Here is a 19,658-nt window from a genome sequence, read left to right as displayed (position 1 = left end):
ATCTCTCCACCACCTCTTAGCGGAACCCGTTATCTGAAATACAACAAAATCGACCCCATTGGTCTCAACTATACCCATGTTCCACAGCACCTCATGGCAGTGGTCAAGATAATCCTGTGGGTCCTCAGAAGGTGTACCACTGAGGTGAAATGGAAATAGCTTGGTAAACTTATCCAGTCTCAATAAGGCCTCAAAAGACATGGCGGGCCTATCGCCGGCCTGTGTCACAACAACTGGCTGAATTACCCCAACTGGCGGGGCTGCTGGAGCCTGATTCTGAGGAGCCATCTGCTCCGGAGCTGGAGTAGTGAGAGTTTGTGCTCCTTCCCCAGCATGTGAGATGGTTGGTGCCACTAGAAATGTACCATTCTGGGCCACGCCATCCATAAGACTTACCAAACGGACTAGAGCATCCTGAAGTAGTGGAGTAGCTATGAATCCTTCCGGGACCTGAACTGGTCCAACTGGTACAGTCTGAACTGGAACCTCCTCCTGGAGATCCACCTGAGGTTCTACAACAGGTGCGGCTGCTCGAGCTCTAGACTGAGCTCTACATCTTCCCCGGCCTCTAGTACGACCTCGGCCTCGACCTCTACCCCTCGCCATAGTTGCCACCGGGGGCTATGGTCCCTGTCCGTCAGTAGATGTATTACGTGTTCTCGCCATCTGTGAGAGAATAAGAATAGAATGATTCAACTATCGATGATAGAATAAATCGCACGACAGGATAAAAAAGAAGTGATATTGTTTCTAAACTTCATAGCCTATGAAAGATAAATACAAACGTCTCTGTACCGATCCCTCAGACTCTACTAAGTTTGCTCGTGACTCGTGAGACCTATGTATCCTAGTGCTCTGATACCAACTCTCACGACCCGAAATTCCCACCTTCGGGAACGTGATGGCGCCTAACATTTCACTTGCTAGGCAAGCCAACGTTAGAATATAATTAGCCAATGTAACACAATTTTAAATTAATTAATAACAAAAAAAACAAGTGAGAAAATAAAGTTAATAATCCATAATAGACGCGATATCTAAATACCATCCTAGAATTTGGAGTCACAAGTGCACGAGCTTCTAGAATAATACAAATAAAGGTCTGAATAAAATTCAAGTTGTTTGAAATATAATACACAGTTAAGATAAGATAGAAGGGGACTTCAGAACTGCGAACGTTGTGCAGTTATATCTCAAGTCTCTACTGGTAGCAGTATCCAGGCAAATCTACAGTACGCCACTAGGACCAACTCCGAAATCTGCACAAGAAGTGTAGAGTAAAGTATCAGTACAACCGACTCCATGTACTGTTAGGTGCAGAGCCTAACCTCGACGAAGTAGTGACGAGGCTAAGGCAGGTCACTTACATTAACTTGTACGCAATAATAATAATAACAACAATAATAAAAATAAATTAGGTAACTCATTTTAACAGTTGAAGCCAACTCAACAGTCATAACCAATTATTATTTCAATCAATTTTCATTGCGGCGTGCAACCCGATCCCACAATATATTCATATTCAATTCAGTTGCGACGTGCAACCCGATCTCAATATATCTTTTCAATCAATTATGTTGCGGCATGCAACCCGCTCCTCCAATATATTCATTCAATCAATTCTGTTGCGGCGTGCAACCCGCTCCTCCAATATATTCATTTCAATTAATTCTGTTGCGGCGTGCAACCCGCTCCTCCAATATATTCATTTCAATCAATTCTTTTGCGGCGTGCAGCCCGTTCCTCCAATATATTAACTTCAATCAATTCTGTTGCGGCGTGCAACCCGTTCCTCCAATATATTCACTTTCATTTCCATTGCGGCGTGCAACCCGCTCCTCCAATATTTTCACTTTCATTTACCAATTCTTATAAAAGAAATTACTCCAATAAATGCAATAATTAATATGAAATTATAAGACAACAAGCACACAATAATTATGATTTATTAGAAATAAGTGATGACAAGTAGCAATTAATTATGAAAATTAAGGATGTAATAGGCATTTTAATAATTTGTATGCTAAACGTCAAGTGAAAATTAAGTCATATAAATCAAATAAGCACATAGCAATTATAGCATGGATTCAAGGCATGATATTGAGCAAAGAACACGAGAGAAACAATTAATATAATAATTAATTCATGATTTAAAATAATTTATGTTTTTTCAAGTAATTATTCAAATAATTAATTTGACGACGTATAGACACTCGTCACCTCGCCTATACGTCATACACATGCATTTCACATAACAAATAATTTAAGGGTTCTATTCCCTCAAGTCAAGGTTAACCACGATACTTACCTCGCTTTGCAACCAAATTCAAGAATCCAATTAACCTTTATCTCGCGAATTCGTGTCCGAAATCCTCAAATCTAGTCATAAACAATTCAATATACTCAATATAAATCGTAGGAATTAATTTCATATGAATTTACTAATTTTTCCGGATTAAAATCCGAAATTTATCTCAAAACTCATCAGTGGTACCCACGTCTCGAATCTCGGAAAAACTTACGAAATCCGAACACCCGTTCCAATACGAGTTCAACCATACAAAAATTATCGAATTCCAATAACGGATTGGCTTTTAAATCTTCATTTTACATTTTTGAAAGATTTTATAAGAAATCTCATTTTTCTTCCATAAATTCATGGATTCATGATGTAAATGAGTATAGAATTATGGAATATAATCAATATAGGATAAGAAACACTTACCCCAATATTTTCCCGTAAAAATTGCCCAAAAAGCGTCTTACTCGAACTCAAAATCGAAAATGGTAGAAAATGGGACAAAATTCCATTTCTAGAACTTAAGTTCTGTTGTCCAGATTTTTACTCATCGTGATCGCGAGAATTCGTTCGCGATCGCGTAGAACTATTTTTGCCCAGGTCCATTTTACTCTTCGCGATCGCGGGAATAGCTTTGCGATCGCGAAACACAATTTGCACAAGTTGTCAATTTGCACTACGCGAACGCGACATCCTATACGCGAACGCGAAGCATTACCCCGTAGGCCTTCGCCATCGCGGACCGCTTCATGCGAACGCGAAGAACAAATTTGAGTGCCCCAACTTAGCCTCATTTCCTCTTCGCGGACGCGATCAACTCTACGCGTTCGTGATGCACTGGGAGCTAACCTTCTGCGATCGCGTGCCTATCTTCACGAACACGTAGGGTAAAAATCACGGCTCATAATTTCCTCTTCACGATCGCAGGAATGGCTTCACGATCGCGAAGCACCATGCACCAAATGACAATTGAACTCAAAAACAAGATTTTTTCCAAAGTTCAAAAGGTCTGTAGGCTATCCGAAACTCACCCGAGCCCTCGGGGCTCTAAACCGTACATGCACACAAGTCCAAAAATATCATACAAACTTGCTCGCACGATCAAAACACCAAAATAATGCCTAAAACTATAAATCGGATACCAAATCAAATGAAATTTTTAAGAAACTTTAGAATTTCTATTTTAACAACCGAACACCCGAATCACGTCAAACTAGCTCCGTTTCTCACCAAATTTAGCAGACAAGTCATAAATATAGTAATGGAGCTATAAGGAATTCCGAAACTAAAATACGGATCCGGTATCAACACAGTCAAATATTAGTCAAATCTCTTAAGTAATTAAACCTTTAAACTTAAAAATTTCGACAACATGCGATAACTCGAGCTAGGGACCTCCCAATTAAATTTCGGGCATACGCCCAAGTCACAATTCACTATATGGACCTACCGGAACTGTTAAAATACTGATCCGAGTCCGTCTACTTAAAATATTGACCAAAGTCAACTCAGTTGAGTTTTAAGGCTCTATTTCTCATTTTAATCAATTTTTCATATAAAAACTTTCCAAAAAATTATACGGACTGCGCACGCCAGTCGAGGAATGATGAATAATACTTTTTGAGGTCTTAGGATATAAAAATAATTATTAAATTTAAAGATGAGTTATCACAATAACTAACCTATAATAATAGAAAAAATTAAACTACACTGATAATTAAAATATAAATCTCTTATGTTGTTAGCCGATATATCTTAAATCCCTTGTCCGTACGACTTCCCTCGTTCCCTTTTACCAGTCCTCTGTTGACTAGACATACCCCTTAAAAAAATATTTATTAAAGATATATTTACTATTTTACCCTTCTTAATGGTTATTAAAGTTGTGACTCTAATAAACTTGGGGAGTGTGGGTACTTAATATTAAGGGTAACATTGAAATAAAATAATAAATGTCTCTTGATTTACTAAAATAAATAAATAAAAGCGAATTTATTTTTAGTATAAGTAACTAGTAAAAGGAACAATGCCTAATTCGTATGGCTTAGTCCCATTATTGTTGAAAGACTATAAAATTCACGTTCTCTTTGAATATATCCAATCTTTTTTCCTAGCTTGTCTGTTTCATTTTTGTAAGAACGTCCATGTCATGTCATATCTTTACACCATCTGGTTATCTTTACACATGTCTTATTTTTAAATATTACAAATCCTATCATTTAAGAAGACTTACTTGTAAATATTCTTTGAGTAATATGATAATATAACAAATTTACACTGATGATATTTAACTTAAATTCATTAGGAATATTACTTTTGAAAATTTTCCAAGAAAATGGGTCCTGGATTGATATTGACATATGGAGATGCGTATTTAACAACCTTTGCAGCATGAAATAAGAAATTGATTTGTTTTAGGTTGAGATCTACTTGTTTATTGGTACTTTTAACCTTCTTTTTATTCATAAATTTTATTTTTTTAAAACTCAATACTGATTCTTCTCGAACAAAGAATTCTATTCAATTTAACTTCTCCATGATGGTAGAGGTAATGAATTCCATTCAATTTAACTTACTCCGTGATAGAGCTAAGACTTCAACTTCAATATATTATATAATATATCTATTAGTCAGACATCTCTATAACAACCATTAGTTATAATTGTACTTCACTACAGGGGCGGCCCAATGATATTTGGAGCCTAAAGCCATACTTCAAAAAGGGGCCTTAAATTTTCGGTATTACAAAAAAAAATTAGTAAAATTTTATTTAAAATTTATTTTTCTAGCTTTTTGAGATACAAAATTATTAATATTTTACTTATAATCGATCTTTTTACTAGGATCATATATGTTCTAGGATATTATTCCATTCTCTTAGAATTTTCTTATTTTCTGAAAGATTTATGATAGATTTCTCACCAACTTCTTTTTCTTCTTGGATTTCATTATCGTCTCGCTCAATTTTGTTAGTGATTTGTTCATCTACCATAAATTCTTACATATTTTCTGATTCAAAATTTGTATAGTTCGCTAAAATTTTATCAATAACTCCTTTTTGGAAAAGTATTAAAGTTTTAATTCTTCCCTTTTTTGGTGTTTTAAATATGCGAATTCATATTTTCTTGTTGATATATATATATATATATATATATATATATATATATATATGTATATATTAAATTCTAATAAATAAACAAAAAGACAATATATAATTAAGAACAAAAGATGTAACGTGCGGAAAGTTTGAAAAAAAAGAGTGTTGGCAATTGTTTTCTGCTATCTTATTTGAAAGAATGATTTACGAGACAATGAACTTGTGAGTGTAGAGAAGCCAAAGAGAATATAAAAGATTGAAGTAAAATATGGTTTGAAGAGTGAGTAATAACGTGGTAAAATTAATGTAGGTCATGTGATAATGGTGATGTGTATAAATGAGGTAAGGACACACATAAAGTTTATGCTGGAACTTTCTATGTTGTAGCAAAATAGTGGCTATTTTTTATTGACTTTGCAAACGTTGGCTATTTTTCAATTATCAGTCCGAAAACTGGTTAGCCCGTTCTATTTTCACCCCAATATCTCTAGCGGTCCCAAATTATTTTTTTTTCATGAAAAAATATGTTTTTTCTTTGATATACTAAATCTTTTTAAAAGAAAAATTATCACATACAACTATTTAATATTAGAAATTTTGGGGGCCCTACAGAGCAATTGCTTGACTTGCTTTACCATTGGGTCGCCCCTGCTTCACTATAACAGTCAAGTTTACACTGGAATCAATTTTTTATATTGTGTTATAATACAAATTCTATATAACAACACTTTATTATAACAATCAAAAAGTATCGAAACAAGACTGTTATTGAAAGATTTGATGTATAAAGACAGAGGCCAGCCTAACCACCGGTACAACTTTTTCTTAATTAAGAAGAAGAAGAAGAAAAAAAGGCTAGGACACAAATTTTCATAATATTTGACATTATTCCCCTAATAATTAATCCCATTCTAATAACTCTCACAACTTCAATTTCATTTACAATGCAAACTTATAACTTTAATCTGACGTGTTCTCCATTAAGCTAACTTTTCAACTATTAGTTCAATATATTCTTTCACAATTCCTATTACACAAATCAAGATTCTTAAACATTGTGTTTAGTGAATTACCACCATATACAAAATCAAAAGGGATAAAATTTATCTGTCTTTTAATTGATTATGAAATTAGCCATATTAGACGATTGCCTGTCAAATGTGTATCGCGAATTGGGAAGTGTCGCAATTGTGAATTATATGATTTTAGTTGTCTAATTAGTCCAGGAAGTCAACATGAATGTGAATCTTGCTTTTGGTCAAGTTCAGAGACTTCTCTTTTTTGTGTTCCTTAGTAAAATTATATAAAACTTCAGATTATTTCCTATAACTAAAAGATAATACAACTTTAGGGCAAATGTCAAATATTGCGACAAATGAATAATCATAAATCAACTTTAAAACCATAGTATACTCAAGAGGGCAGAGTATAATTAGATATTTTGACGAAGACTTAGAGCCTGTTTGGCCATGAAAAAAGAAATTCACTTTTTTTCGAAATCAGTGTTTGACCATAAAATTTTCAATTTTCACTTGAAGATGAATTTTAGAATTTTTCGAAAATATGAAAAACTCTTGAAAATATTTTTCACTTTATTTCGAAATTTTGCAATTCTTATGTCCAAACGCCCACTTAATGTTGCTTTTCGTCTAGAGCTCATAGTATGGACACTACTAAGTTCCACATGGCCTATTACTACTACTACTACTTACAGGTTAGTTTTCGAGATTTACTGTGTGTCATCCATATCTTTAGATCATTTATGACAACCGAAGTCCTCAACTAGGTTCTTCTTGTGTGCGCGCCTTCAAGCGCGTAAAGGTAAGCAAACTGAGTCCCACGCCATCACCATACTCGTCCCGCCGAACCTAGACTCTGATACCAGTTGTTAGGCTAGCCAAAAGATACTCTTAACATAATATGATATTGCCCGCTTTACGCGAAACCCATACAGTTTTTCCCAAAAAGCTACACACTATTAAGAGATTTCTACACGGCTACATCTTATATATAATCTCCCAATCTTTTTAATTACGAATGTGAAATTTTATTTGGACACCCAATAACAAATAATAATAGACCAATAAGTCTTCTTGAGTAAACTATATATGTCATTTTTCTAGATGCTTTCTTTGCGAAAATTGCGGCAAATGTGAAAGAAGAGTAAAAGACGATCCAATTTCTAAAAGCTAAAGGAACTTGTTTTGGAATTCGTGAAGCAATTTCGTTCTTATATATACCTCCCCTTTTAACCACCATTAGAGGGTGGCTAAAAGATAGACAGCTATCAGGATCTAACATTATTGGAGAAGAAATAACAATTCATAGTCTAGTTATATTAGTGGGAATTTGTGGAATTAGTATTTAATAAATAGGATAAGAATCCGACTCTCACCAAAACAAATTGCTTTACATGATAGCTGAAATAATAAGGGGAGAGTCAACCAGAAACAACTTCTATACTTTAAACGAGGTAGCGGTAAGGTTTATGTATATTCCATCCATCGTCGACCTCATTTATGAAATCATACGAATATATTATTATTGTTTTAGTTATTGATAGCTCGAATAATATAAGGCAAACGTGTATTAGAAATGGTGAAGCCACTTAGTTCTTATGCTATAGCCTTTTTAACAACCATCGGAGACCGGGGCGTATCTATGTGTAAGGGAGTGGATTTACGTGCACCCATGCTCCACATTCTAGACCATATATAACATTATTATATATCCTCAAAACTACTTCCTTCGTTCACTTTTACTTGTTCACTATCCTAAAAATACATTTTTATTTTTACTTGTCCACTATACTAAATCAAGATAAAGACAGTTCTTTTTTTTTCTTCATGTTTTACCCTTATCATTAACTACTTATTCCTCAAATAATTTATCAAGACTTTTGAAAATGCTATCATTATTATGGGTAAAACTATAAAATACAAACTTTATTCATTTTTTTAAAAAGGAGTGCAAAGTCAAAAGTGGACAACTAGAAGTGAACGAAGGGAGCAGTGACGGAGCCACATGCACTCAAGGGGTGTCAATCGATACCCCTTCATTGAAAAATTACACTATGTAGCTAGGTAATTTAAAAAAAAATATATATCTACTATATATTGACACCCCTTAACTTCTTGGTGAGTTTATTTCTTTATATTTTGATTCCCCTTTATGAAAATCCTCGCTCCGCCACTGACAGGGAGTACTTAATATGTGTATACGTCCAAGCTCAAAATATCTTACTATGTTACAACGGTTAGTAGGTGCACCTCTAAAGTGAGGTCGGGGGTTCAATTTACAGTAGTGACTTATAGTCAATTGGTTCAATTAATTCCAATATTTTCGATACTAAATATAAATATACAGTAGACCAATTAGCAAGTAGCTTTCAACCTAAAGGAAATCAATTTCCTATTTCATTCTTCAAAGGTTGTTAAATACGCATCTCCATATGTCAACATCAATTAAGGACCCATTTTCTTGGAAATTTTTGAAAAGTAATATTCCTAACACCCCTATAAATACCCTACTATATACCAAAGGATAGAATTATAAGCCTATTAATCAAGATCTTATTACAACATACTTCTATTACAATATCTTTTTCTTTTTGTAATGGCTTTGATCCTTGGATGGAAAATACTATTTATCCTTCTTTTTGTGATAATTGGGATGTGTACATCTCAAGTCACTTCTCGTAATATTCAAGCTTTATCCATGTTAGAAAAGCACGAGTTATGGATGTCAAGTCATGGACGTACTTACAAAAATGAAGCAGAGAAGGAAAAGAGATTGAATATATTTAAAGAGAATGTGAAATTTATTGAGTCTTTCAACAATAATGGGACTAAAAAGCCATACAAATTAGGCATCAATGCATTTGCTGATCTTACTGCAGAGGAATTCTTGAGTTATTATACTACTGGACTTAAGTTGTCTAATTCCTACTCTCAAATTCAATCATCATTTAAGTATGAAAACTTGAGTGATGTTCCATCTGTTATGGACTGGAGAAAGAGTGGTGCTGTCACTAGAATCAAACATCAAGGTCAATGTGGTAAGGCACAGTTTCCTATTCAAGAAAAGTTTCATATTCTCTTCTTATTAAGTGCTGACGTAACTAGTAAAGTTGATGATATGTGACCAGCAGGTCACGGGTTCAAGTCATAGAAACATTCTCTTGCAGAAATGTAGGGTAAGGCTGCGTACAATAGACCCTTGTGGTCCGGCCCTTCCCCAGACTCCGTACATAGCGAGAGTTTAGTGCACTGAGCTGCCCTTTTTATTAAGTATTGAGAAAGGATTTAAGTAAAATACTACATACTCCTTTCAAATTTGTGATCTTAAACATGTTTTATCATTGTATTATAACGGAGTATCACTAAGGTTAAAATGAGAATATTAGAAGCAAGCATACTAAATATAAAAATACATTCTTTCTGTAATAGACTAAAATGGAAAATAAGATATGCATAGAGTACTCTCTTCTTGTCCAATAATGTTGACAAGGCACTTAAATTATGAGTGTGTGAAGTCTCACATTGGTAACTGAAAAAATTAGGAGTCTACATATAAGCCTACATATAAGGTTTAGAGTTTTTTTATGGTGTGAGGTCTTTTGAAAAAAATCGTGCGGACTTAATCCAAAGTGGATAATATCACACTATTCTAAGAGTATCTTTGAGCTGTTTTAGCTCAACAACTCGTATCAGATCCCAGGTTCTGCGGACGAGCATAGCGATGGCGACCTGTGGATCGTGGTAATAGCCACATGAAACTGGTTCGACGGGGAGACCCGTGGATCATGATCATGGTAGTGAGCCACATAAAACTTAGTTCGAGAGAAGGATTATTGGGTATGCAAACAAAGTCTCACATTAATAGCTAAAAAGTTTGGGAGCCTGCATATAAGGCGTAGAGAACTTTTAATATTGTGAGTCCTTTTGGGGAAACCGTACAGTTTGGCCAAAGCGGACTATATCATACTAAGTTAAGAGTATCTTTGAGCCATTTTAGCCCAACAAATCATATATGATAATTTAAATTTGTTTTACACTACCAATAATGTATTTGACCTACTTTGCAGTATAGTTACTATTTTTGTATGTTTATCATAAAAGTTAACCTTTAAAACAATACAAGTGATATGATTTGTATAAATATGTGCATAGAACTTCCAACTCATTAATAAATTGCATGAAATATAGGATGTTGCTGGGCATTTTCAGCAGTTGCAGCCTTAGAAGGAGCAAACAAACTCTCAACGAACAACTTGATTTCACTCTCCGAACAACAACTGTTAGATTGCACCACCGAAAATAACGGTTGCAACGGCGGTTTAATGACCACAGCCTACGATTTCATCATTCAAAATGGCGGCATTGCCACAGAATCCAACTACCCTTACGAGGAATATCAAGATTCATGCAAAAGCCAAGAGATGAACTCTGCAGTGAAAATCAATCGTTACGAAACTCTGCCCTCGACTGAATCAGCATTGTTAAAAGCCGTAGCTAAACAACCGGTCTCTATCGGTATTGCAGTGAATGAAGATTTTCATCTGTACCAAAATGGTGTTTACAATGGAAATTGCGAGGGTCAAGAACTAAATCATGCAGTTACTGTAATTGGTTATGGGACAGAAAATGATGGTACAAAATATTGGTTGATCAAGAATTCTTGGGGGACAAGTTGGGGTGAAAATGGTTACATGAAAATTGCTAGAGATACTGGAATTGAAGGAGGTCTTTGTGGGATCACCACTTTAGCTTCCTATCCTGTTCTTTAGATTGTTGAATTTTCAGTGTATTTCGGCCTTTTCCCGAGCTCTGCATGACCGAGGGATGTGTTGTGCACGGAACTGCCTATTTTAATCTATTTTGGCCAATAGGATATATATAGGCATATAGCACCTTTAGTGCTAGTAGTACATGTTGTTTCCATACTATTTTTCCGCTCTGATTCTTAGTATCTTATCATTGTTACTGGTTATTGTTATTGCTCTTTCCATCTATTTTTCTAATCCTTAGGTTGCTGGTACTATCTTTCTGGCCATCTTTTTGAGTCGAGGGTCTTTCGAAAATAACCCCTCTACCTCCGATAGTAGGGGTAAGGTCTGGGTACACACTACCCTTCTCATACCCCACTTATGGGATCATATTGAGTTGTTGTGTTGTTGTTGTAGTGCTAGTTTGGTTACTGTTTCAGGTTTCTGTTGTACTAGTTCAAATTGCTTTTGTGCAATGCAAATTAAATGTCCTTGTTATAGGATGAATTACAGAATGTCATGTTCTATGTAGTTTTAAAGAGAAATGAACTTGAATCTTTATTAAGTCCTCCTTATCAAACCATGTAATTTCATAGCTAGCTAATAATACTCAATTTTGTGACATATTTTAATTATTGATTTGTTTCAAAAAGAATGATATATTTTTTATATTTGGAATTTAATTTTAAACTTTCTAATTCTAATTCATACTAATTCATACTGTCACACCCCAAAAGTCCGCCTATCGACCGGCCCCAGGTACTCAACTTCAGTGTTTCAAAAGGCAGGGGCGTGAGACAACACATTTACTTAATATGAGGTGAGACGTAAGTCCTGAGATATGATGCGTAAGCGCCATAGAACTTTTAAATTTCTTAATTGGAAAGCTAGAAGAGTTTGGGCATTTATATATTTGGATAAACGTATTCACTAGGAGCAAACAACAGTATCAGAAATGTGACGAGTAGGTAATACAACAACAACAACAACAACAACAACAACAACAACAACAACAACAACAACAACAAAAAACCCAATGAAATTATACAAGTGGGGTCTGGGGAGGGTAATGTATATGCAAACCTTATCCTTACCTATAGAAAAACAGAGAGATTGTTTCCGATAGACCCTCGTCTCAAGAAAGATAAAAGGAAGAAGCAACAACAAGTAAACCCATCAGAAAACAGAATCGATAATACAAGACTAACACTGAATGGTGCAATGAGAAATCGAAGCGAAAGAAATAACAAGTAATAACAGAAATCTAACAAATAAGAAAATACAAGAATAACACTGAGTAATGCACTAAAGCTACTGGAACGCGCAAGGACAATAATTTCTCAGTGTTTGAATCCTCTTTACATTGAACAAATCCATCATCACATTTGCAAATGAATAATAATAATAATGAGAATCAAATAATTGTCTTAGCTTAAGGCACTACAACCCAATCAAACTTGTAATAATTTTAAGCAATTGGATAAGAAGCTTTCATAGCAATTCCACAAAGTCCTGTTTTAGCAACAATATCTCTTTTCATTCTAATGTATCCATTTTCACCCCAACTAACACCCCATGAATTCTTCACAATCCAATATTTTGTACCATCTTTAGTTGCACCATAACCAACTGCAACGACACCATGATCTAATTCAGTTCCACATTTTCCAGTAAAAATGCCACTCGAGTAGAACTGAAAGTCCGATCCACTAGCATCAATCGCGACAGATACAGGTTGATTCGCAACAGCTTTAAGCAAAGCCGATTCACTATTTTCTGGAACATCTTTGTAACCACTTATTTTCGCGATATGATTCGATTCTTTTTCAGTTTTACAAGTGCCATCAATTCCTTTATATGGATAATTAGATTCTGAAGTAAGACCATGATTTTTAATAATGTATTTAAATGCATCATCCATAAGACCTCCTTCACATCCCTGATTTGAATTTGTGTCGCAATCAACTAGTTCTTGCTCGGATAATGATATCAATTTTCCTGTTTTGATCTTGTTAATTCCTTCTGTAGCAGCCACAGCAGAAAATGCCCAGCAACATCCTGCATTTTTACCTTGTCTTAAATAATTCTCCAAGTAATAGTGTAAAACGGAAAAAATATTTACGCCAGTATATGCAGAGGCAAATCTAAAATTTTGAGAATATGGGTGCACTATTAAAAAAAGGAGAAAAATTGTATTAAGTGGGAATCAATATATGTTTTGGGGGTAAATAGCTCAGTATTCAACTAAGTGCACCGTAAATAACTCAGTATTCAACTAAGTGCACCATAAATAACTCAGCATTCAACCAAGTGTACCATTTAAATCCGCCCCTGAGTATGTCTAATAGTTTGGCTAGACTTGGTAACACAAGTATACAACAACAATAATAACAAAAAAAAGAAAACCCAGTGAAATCTCACATGTGAGGTTTGGGAAGGGTAATGTATATACAGACATTACCCCTACCCTGGGAAGATAGGGTCTAGAAAAACTGTTTCCGAATGACCCTCGGCTCGAGAGGATTGGTAACACAAGTATCCTAGATGATATTCCTATATTGGATTTCCGTAATGCGTCTATCGAGTATGTAATATAATATTAACGATTTATTACCAAAAATTTAAAAGTAAAATGCAAACAAGATTTGAAATTGAATTGTTTTACTCACCACATTGTCCTTGATCTTTAATCTTTGTAACTGCACCTTTTTTTCTCCAATCCATACTATATGGAACTGTCACATTTTCGTATTGGAAAGATGTATTTTTTATCTTCTGCTGAGACGATATTCTGTATCCATTACGAATAGCTTTGAATTCCTCATTTGTCATATCAGCAAATTGATTGATACCCAATTTATAAGTTCTTGTTACATCCTTATTGGTTGATTCAATATACTCAAGATTTTGTTTGAACGTCTCGAGCCTCTTTGCCTTTTTTGTATCATCTTTGTATACGCGTCCATACTGACTCATCCATTGCTCGTGCTTTTCAGTAATTGATGCTTCGTACAAAGTGCGAGATGTGACTAGTGAAATACACAATCCCAACACTAGTAGAGTAGCAAAATTGAGTCTCCAATTGAAAATAAAAGCCATAATTTACCACTTGAGGGTTTTACACTTAAAAAATCTAATACTTTTAATAAGGTAATTGACTTTTGGAATGAATAAGCTAATTAGAATTTCTTGACTATTTATAGACCTCAGTTTATTTGTTCTTTGAAGTGATTCTCTCACATTAACCCTTGCCTAATTAGTCGAAAAGAACGGCAAATTAAATCTTGTATGATTCACGTAAAGATAGATAATTGGATTGTTGCATGTTTTTTTTTTATAATGTTTTAAAGCATGTCCACACAATACAATAGAAACAAATCTAGCATATGGATTTTGAACGTTTCTTCAAACCGAAATGAACGCAAAACAAAGTGGAAAACAAAGAATGAATGAGTTAGTGACCACAAAACCAATTCAACATTAAAAAACTGAATGTCTCCTCAGACGAGGGAGAATGTTGCCCTCTTCATGTTTTATATGGGTATATTACCCTTATTCGCAACGAGTATTTACATCAAACTGTACCGTATAAATCAATATGGAATGCGAATGTAGTTACTTAAGAAAGATATTTTAAAAGACAAAATTAGGACTTACTATACACTCGCATACTTTTAATAATATTTTCTCTCTGAATTTAAATATTTTCCTTTTCGATGTATATGAGTTATTAGGACGTTATAGGTAACCGTCCTTGTCCTTATTGTGGAGGGCCACACTCGTGAAAAAATTGTTTAAATTTTTCCGGGGCGGTTACAATTATTTGAGAATTTTACAATTATAATAAAATTTTCAAGACTGATATATTTTTAATTTTTATAATTTTCTTAGTGTCACGGGCCCGTTTCCTTACGCTCACCAGCGGCATCGAATTGCCCGTGCGGCGCCTGCAGTTCCCCTCACTGCAGGCCAGCCTTCATCCTTTCCTAGGTTTTCAAGCACGATCATATGCATGTGGTGGAGCTCGCCCCAACTTGTGTCGCCCGTAAGATGCCTAGGCACTTGTCCCTAGACATGTCGTGGCACATCTCGTCTTAGGATCATAATCCATGCGCGCCCTGGGGTTGGCTTAGGACATGTCTTGTCCCTCTCCTAAGACTGAGTATCACTCTCGCGTGCACAACCCAATCCTCAAGCTTGACACTCGCCTGGTACATCCGCAACCCGGCTTGCGCCTCGCCCGAGTAAGGCAACCTTTAGTCTTTGGCCATTGCCATGCGCATCTTTCGTACCATGCCCAGGCCCTTAGCAGTATCACCCCACAACTGCACGTTTAGGCCAACGGACCCTTGCTCGCATGGTATGCTTACAAGTCGACACATGCTGCCTCTAAGATAGGTGCATCAAATATCCAATCGGCACAGAGGTCTCTTCCAACATTTCGGCATCCTGCGAGGCAGACCGTTTCACACGTCGAGCCTCCAGCGCCCTTTTAGTGCCCAACGCTAGCTCGAAGGCGTCGCGCCGTACATAGAGTTCTTTAACTCGTATGGATACCTAGGATATTCCTTTGAGTCATCCAGGCAGACCCTTGAGGTTGCCCCTAAGGTAGATCTTTCAATACGGTTTGGTGGCAGCACGTATGGGGGAGGCATGTCGGAGCTTTCATCACCTATACCCCCCTTATATATGCTTAAAATTAAAAGCCCAAGGTACATGAGTAGACAGATCTACGTCAGACAATCAGAAGAGCCTTTTCTCACCAGTTCTTGGCCGAAGTCACAACCCCAAAGTGCGGGTTATGACATCCTCCCACACTCATTATGTCATCGGCCCCGATGAAACATCATGGCCTACGATATCCCAGAGTCTTCCCCCTCATGTATGTATATTTTAGCTCCCTTTGTCCTGTGGGTTGGACTTCCTCGAAATCCTGCTCAAAAGGAGTCTTACCCCATGCACTTCTCCCCCAAGTATTTTCCAAGCGTGCCTCTGCACTTCACCTCCTTTCGGTGTTCACTTGGAAAGTGCCTCCGCACTTGCACCCTCTGGTGTCTAACTTTGTGATTGGCCCATACTAGTCAATCACACCATGACCCTCACGGCCTTGATGTCAGTCTGAAGATTTTCCTTCAATGGTAATCACATCAACGTGCTCTTTGGCGCAGCTCTAGTAGCTCATTCGCTCACATAGCCTTAAAATGCCCTCTAGCATAGCTCCAATAGCTTTCCTTGCCCTCAGTACCTTTGAAGATGTGTTGGCTTCCGGACTCACAACTTCGCCCTTATGCCTCTTGCATAGGCGGGATCCTCCCACACTCAATGTGGAGGAACTTCTTAGCGTTGTCGTCCCACTTGGCATTCGGCCAGCTCTTGGGACGACTCTTGGTGAGTACTACATTCTCAAAGTCATAGCATCGCCGCATTCCCAAATAAAGCTCTTTGTTTTCCAACTGTCACTTCCTCAGCAAGTACCCAATGCTCCCGGTAATACTTCAATACTCGCCCTATAGATAGGTACTCTCTTGGTCCTGCTAGCACGGCTTCCCGGTCTGGTTGTGCCTCGCACTTGGACTCTGAACGGTCCCCGATCATTCGGCATACCTCTTTCCAAAATGATGACACCTTCTAACTTGGAAATCCGCCCAATTCTAAAGCTTCGCTATTCCCTCGAATTCATCTCCTCACCTTGACAATGCCCTCACACAGTCCAAAATCCTATCCCGTAGGAAAGCCACTCAACTGATGCGTTGCACGCATCCTTGACAAGATCGCCGCCATGATCATGCCCAAAGTTTATAGTCTATGGCTCCCACTCTTTGTAACATGGTTGCACGACTTGGCAAACATGGCCTTCTCTTGACCATCCGACTCATCGGCATATCACCTCATTCAATAGAAACCTAGACTTTCGAAAGAAAGTGGAAACACCCATTTCTTTCTTCGACCAGCAGTATCGGGTTCTCGATCCCTGGTGGCATATGAACATCAATCTCTGCTTTGACATGATTAACGCACTGACATCCAAAATGCACTCGCCATCTCCACCATTGCCTTGACATTGTGTCATGGCATAGTATGGCCTTAATCAGCTCCGATACCACGTGTCATGGGCCTGTTTTCTTACGCTCGCCAGCGGCACTGAATTGCCCGTGTGGCGCCTGCAGTTTCCCTCGTTGCAGGCCAGCCTTCATCCTTTCCCAGGTTTTCAACCACGATCATGTGCCTGTGGTGGAGCTCGCCCATGAGGCTCGCCCCAACTTGTGTCGCCCGTAAGATGTCTAGGCACTTGGCCCTAGACATGTCATGGCGCATCTCATCTTAGGATCATAATCCATGCGCGCACTGGGGTTGGCTTAGGACATGTCTTGTCCCTTGCCTAAAACTGAGCATCTCTCTCGTGTGCACAGCCCAATCCTCAAGCTTGACACTCGCCTGGTGCATCCGCAACTCGGCTTGCGCCTCGCCCGAGTAAGGCAACCTTAATCCTTGGCCATTGTCATGCGCGTCTTTCATGCTATACCCATAGATAGCCCTCGCGACACACTTCCATCCCGTCTAGTGCAGTGTTGCCCCACAACTGTACATTTAGGCCAACAGACCCTTGCTCGCATGGTTGAACCCAAGCCATGCTCACAAGTCGACACATGATGCCTCTAAGATTCACAACTCGCACTTTGGGGTTGTGACTTCAGCCAAGAACAGGTGAGAAAAGGCTCTTCTGATTGTCTGACATAGATCTGTCTACTCAGGTAACTTGGACTTTTTAATTTTAAGCATATATAAGGGGGGGTATAGGTGATGAAAGCTCCGACCTGCCTCCCCCATACGTGCTGCCACCAAGCCGTATTGAAAGAGTTACCTTGGGGGAAACCTCAAGGGCCTACCTAGATGACTCAAAGGAGAGATGAAACTCTCTGAGCTTTGGCTCTTACGTAGCTTCTACGGCCGCACAATAATTGTGCGGTCCGCACTTTGCACTGGGGCTCTATTGATTTTCTTTCACATTCTGTGGCCACAGATAGAAATCTGCGGTCCGCACTTAAGCTTATGTGCCTAATTTTTGTCCTTGTTCAGATCACTCCTCCTTGAGTTGGATTTCAACGTAATGGCTCATTTTCCAATACTCTTGCAGGTAAGCATATTTCATCAGTTTTCAGTAATACAAATAGACACTTTTGGACTAAAACGAAAGCTAAAAAGCGCTAATAAGTAGTTAAAATTCTCACTTATTAACATAGACACTTAAAGACAAATGCTTACAATATATAACTTACAACTTAGAGCTTAGAAGTAACAACTTACAATATTGAACTCCAATATGGCAAGTTAACTTCGAAACAATTAGATTAATATGACATCCAATTTTAGTAATTACATCACCAAAAACGTACACAAAAAAACTGTAATTATAGTAATTACATCACTGGATCATAATATGATATCCAGTGACAACATTTAGAATCAACCATTAATCACAGAATACTAAATGGACGATAACTATCATTAAGTTTGCTGTAAATACATCCCACACACAACAAAACAATTCCAGCTTTGTCTTCATTTTGTTTCTTCTTGATTTCAACTTCCCAATTCTCTCTTGCCCTTGCTTTTCTGACTGATTTGCAGTTACAACAACCTTCCCATTCCACTGTAATATCAGTGTTGAGTATGGTAGATCTGTTGGCACACTAACACAAGTGTGATCACCATTGAAGTTGATTGACCTTGTTCCAGCTGGTATTTGTACCTGTTGTCTCATCCTGAGCCTTGTAGTTACTTCTGATATAACTCTTGGCCTAAGAACATTCATGTCTAACTCTTGGCCTAAGCATTCTTCCAAGTATAGGCATGAACCTAAGTCCATTGTCCTGACTTGGTTAAGTGGCTTGAGGTGCTGAACAATTGATATAATTTTTAACTTGAGGTGTTGAACTGTCCTGACTTGGTTCAGTTTCATGATCTATCAAACAACTTGGCCTCTTCCTCTGCTACTTTCCTTTTGATTTTGTTGCAGTAGGTGCTGAATTGGTGGCAGCCTGCTCAGTTCTTCCACTCTTACTTTGCTTATTTCCCTTTGGTTGCTGTTAAAAAGTCAAGTTAGAAAATATTCTTCATGTCTAGTATTTAATGCTTTGAAGTTCATGTAAAACAATTACGTGACCACAAGTCCTTGCATTATGAGTTGTTTCTTCACATTTGCTACAAGTCATGATTCTTCTTTTTCTGGACTGTGGCCACACTCCTTGTCTTTTAATTGCCCCATCCTTCTTCCTATCTCTCTTAACCTTAGGTCTGCCAGCCAACTTCACAAGCTCTAGAGGCTCCATTGCTTGAGATGGTTCAATCTTCCAAAACTTTTCTCACTTGACAGACTGGATCTTGTGTCTATAAGTCAGCAGAAATGCCTCCTTGCTATACCACTAGTTTCATTAGATCACCAGAGTCGGGATGGTTCAACCGACTGATTCTTGCATACTGTGTCCATATATGCT

At 37.3% G+C, this 19,658-nt stretch overlaps 2 protein-coding genes across 2 annotated transcripts; one reads left to right on the top strand and one right to left on the bottom strand.

Annotated features, from left to right (window-relative positions):
• Window positions 1-8,964: 8,964 nt before the first annotated feature.
• LOC107774021 (senescence-specific cysteine protease SAG39-like) lies at window positions 8,965-11,690 on the top strand. Its single transcript, XM_016593465.2, has 2 exons — window positions 8,965-9,453; window positions 10,604-11,690. Exons 1-2 carry the CDS (start codon window positions 9,012-9,014, stop codon window positions 11,182-11,184), a joined length of 1,023 nt encoding a protein of 340 aa, XP_016448951.1. The 5' UTR covers window positions 8,965-9,011; the 3' UTR covers window positions 11,185-11,690.
• A 785-nt stretch (window positions 11,691-12,475) lies between these two features.
• Window positions 12,476-14,447, bottom strand: LOC107772536 (senescence-specific cysteine protease SAG39-like). The gene is made up of 2 exons (XM_075248803.1): window positions 13,833-14,447; window positions 12,476-13,221 (listed from the first exon to the last, which is right to left on the bottom strand). The coding sequence occupies exons 1-2, from the start codon at window positions 14,260-14,262 to the stop codon at window positions 12,632-12,634; spliced, it is 1,020 nt and encodes a 339-aa protein (XP_075104904.1). The 5' UTR covers window positions 14,263-14,447; the 3' UTR covers window positions 12,476-12,631.
• Between the last annotated feature and the right edge of the window lie 5,211 nt (window positions 14,448-19,658).

Source organism: Nicotiana tabacum, unplaced genomic scaffold (assembly GCF_000715075.1).
Source record: "Nicotiana tabacum cultivar K326 unplaced genomic scaffold, ASM71507v2 Un00125, whole genome shotgun sequence".
Classification (NCBI taxonomy): domain Eukaryota; kingdom Viridiplantae; phylum Streptophyta; class Magnoliopsida; order Solanales; family Solanaceae; genus Nicotiana; species Nicotiana tabacum.
Note: the sequence above shows the minus strand (reverse complement) of the source record. Positions and strands in the feature narration are given on the sequence as shown.

Excerpts from the sequence above, each read along its gene's own strand:
- LOC107774021 (XM_016593465.2), top strand. The coding sequence starts at position 9,012 with ATGGCTTTGATCCTTGGATGGAAAATACTATTTATCCTTCTTTTTGTG. Across the intron at positions 9,454-10,603 it reads CAAACATCAAGGTCAATGTG|GATGTTGCTGGGCATTTTCA; the intron begins GTAAGGCACAGT and ends CATGAAATATAG.
- LOC107772536 (XM_075248803.1), bottom strand. The coding sequence starts at position 14,262 with ATGGCTTTTATTTTCAATTGGAGACTCAATTTTGCTACTCTACTAGTG. Across the intron at positions 13,222-13,832 it reads TAAAGATCAAGGACAATGTG|GATGTTGCTGGGCATTTTCT; the intron begins GTGAGTAAAACA and ends GTAAAAATGCAG.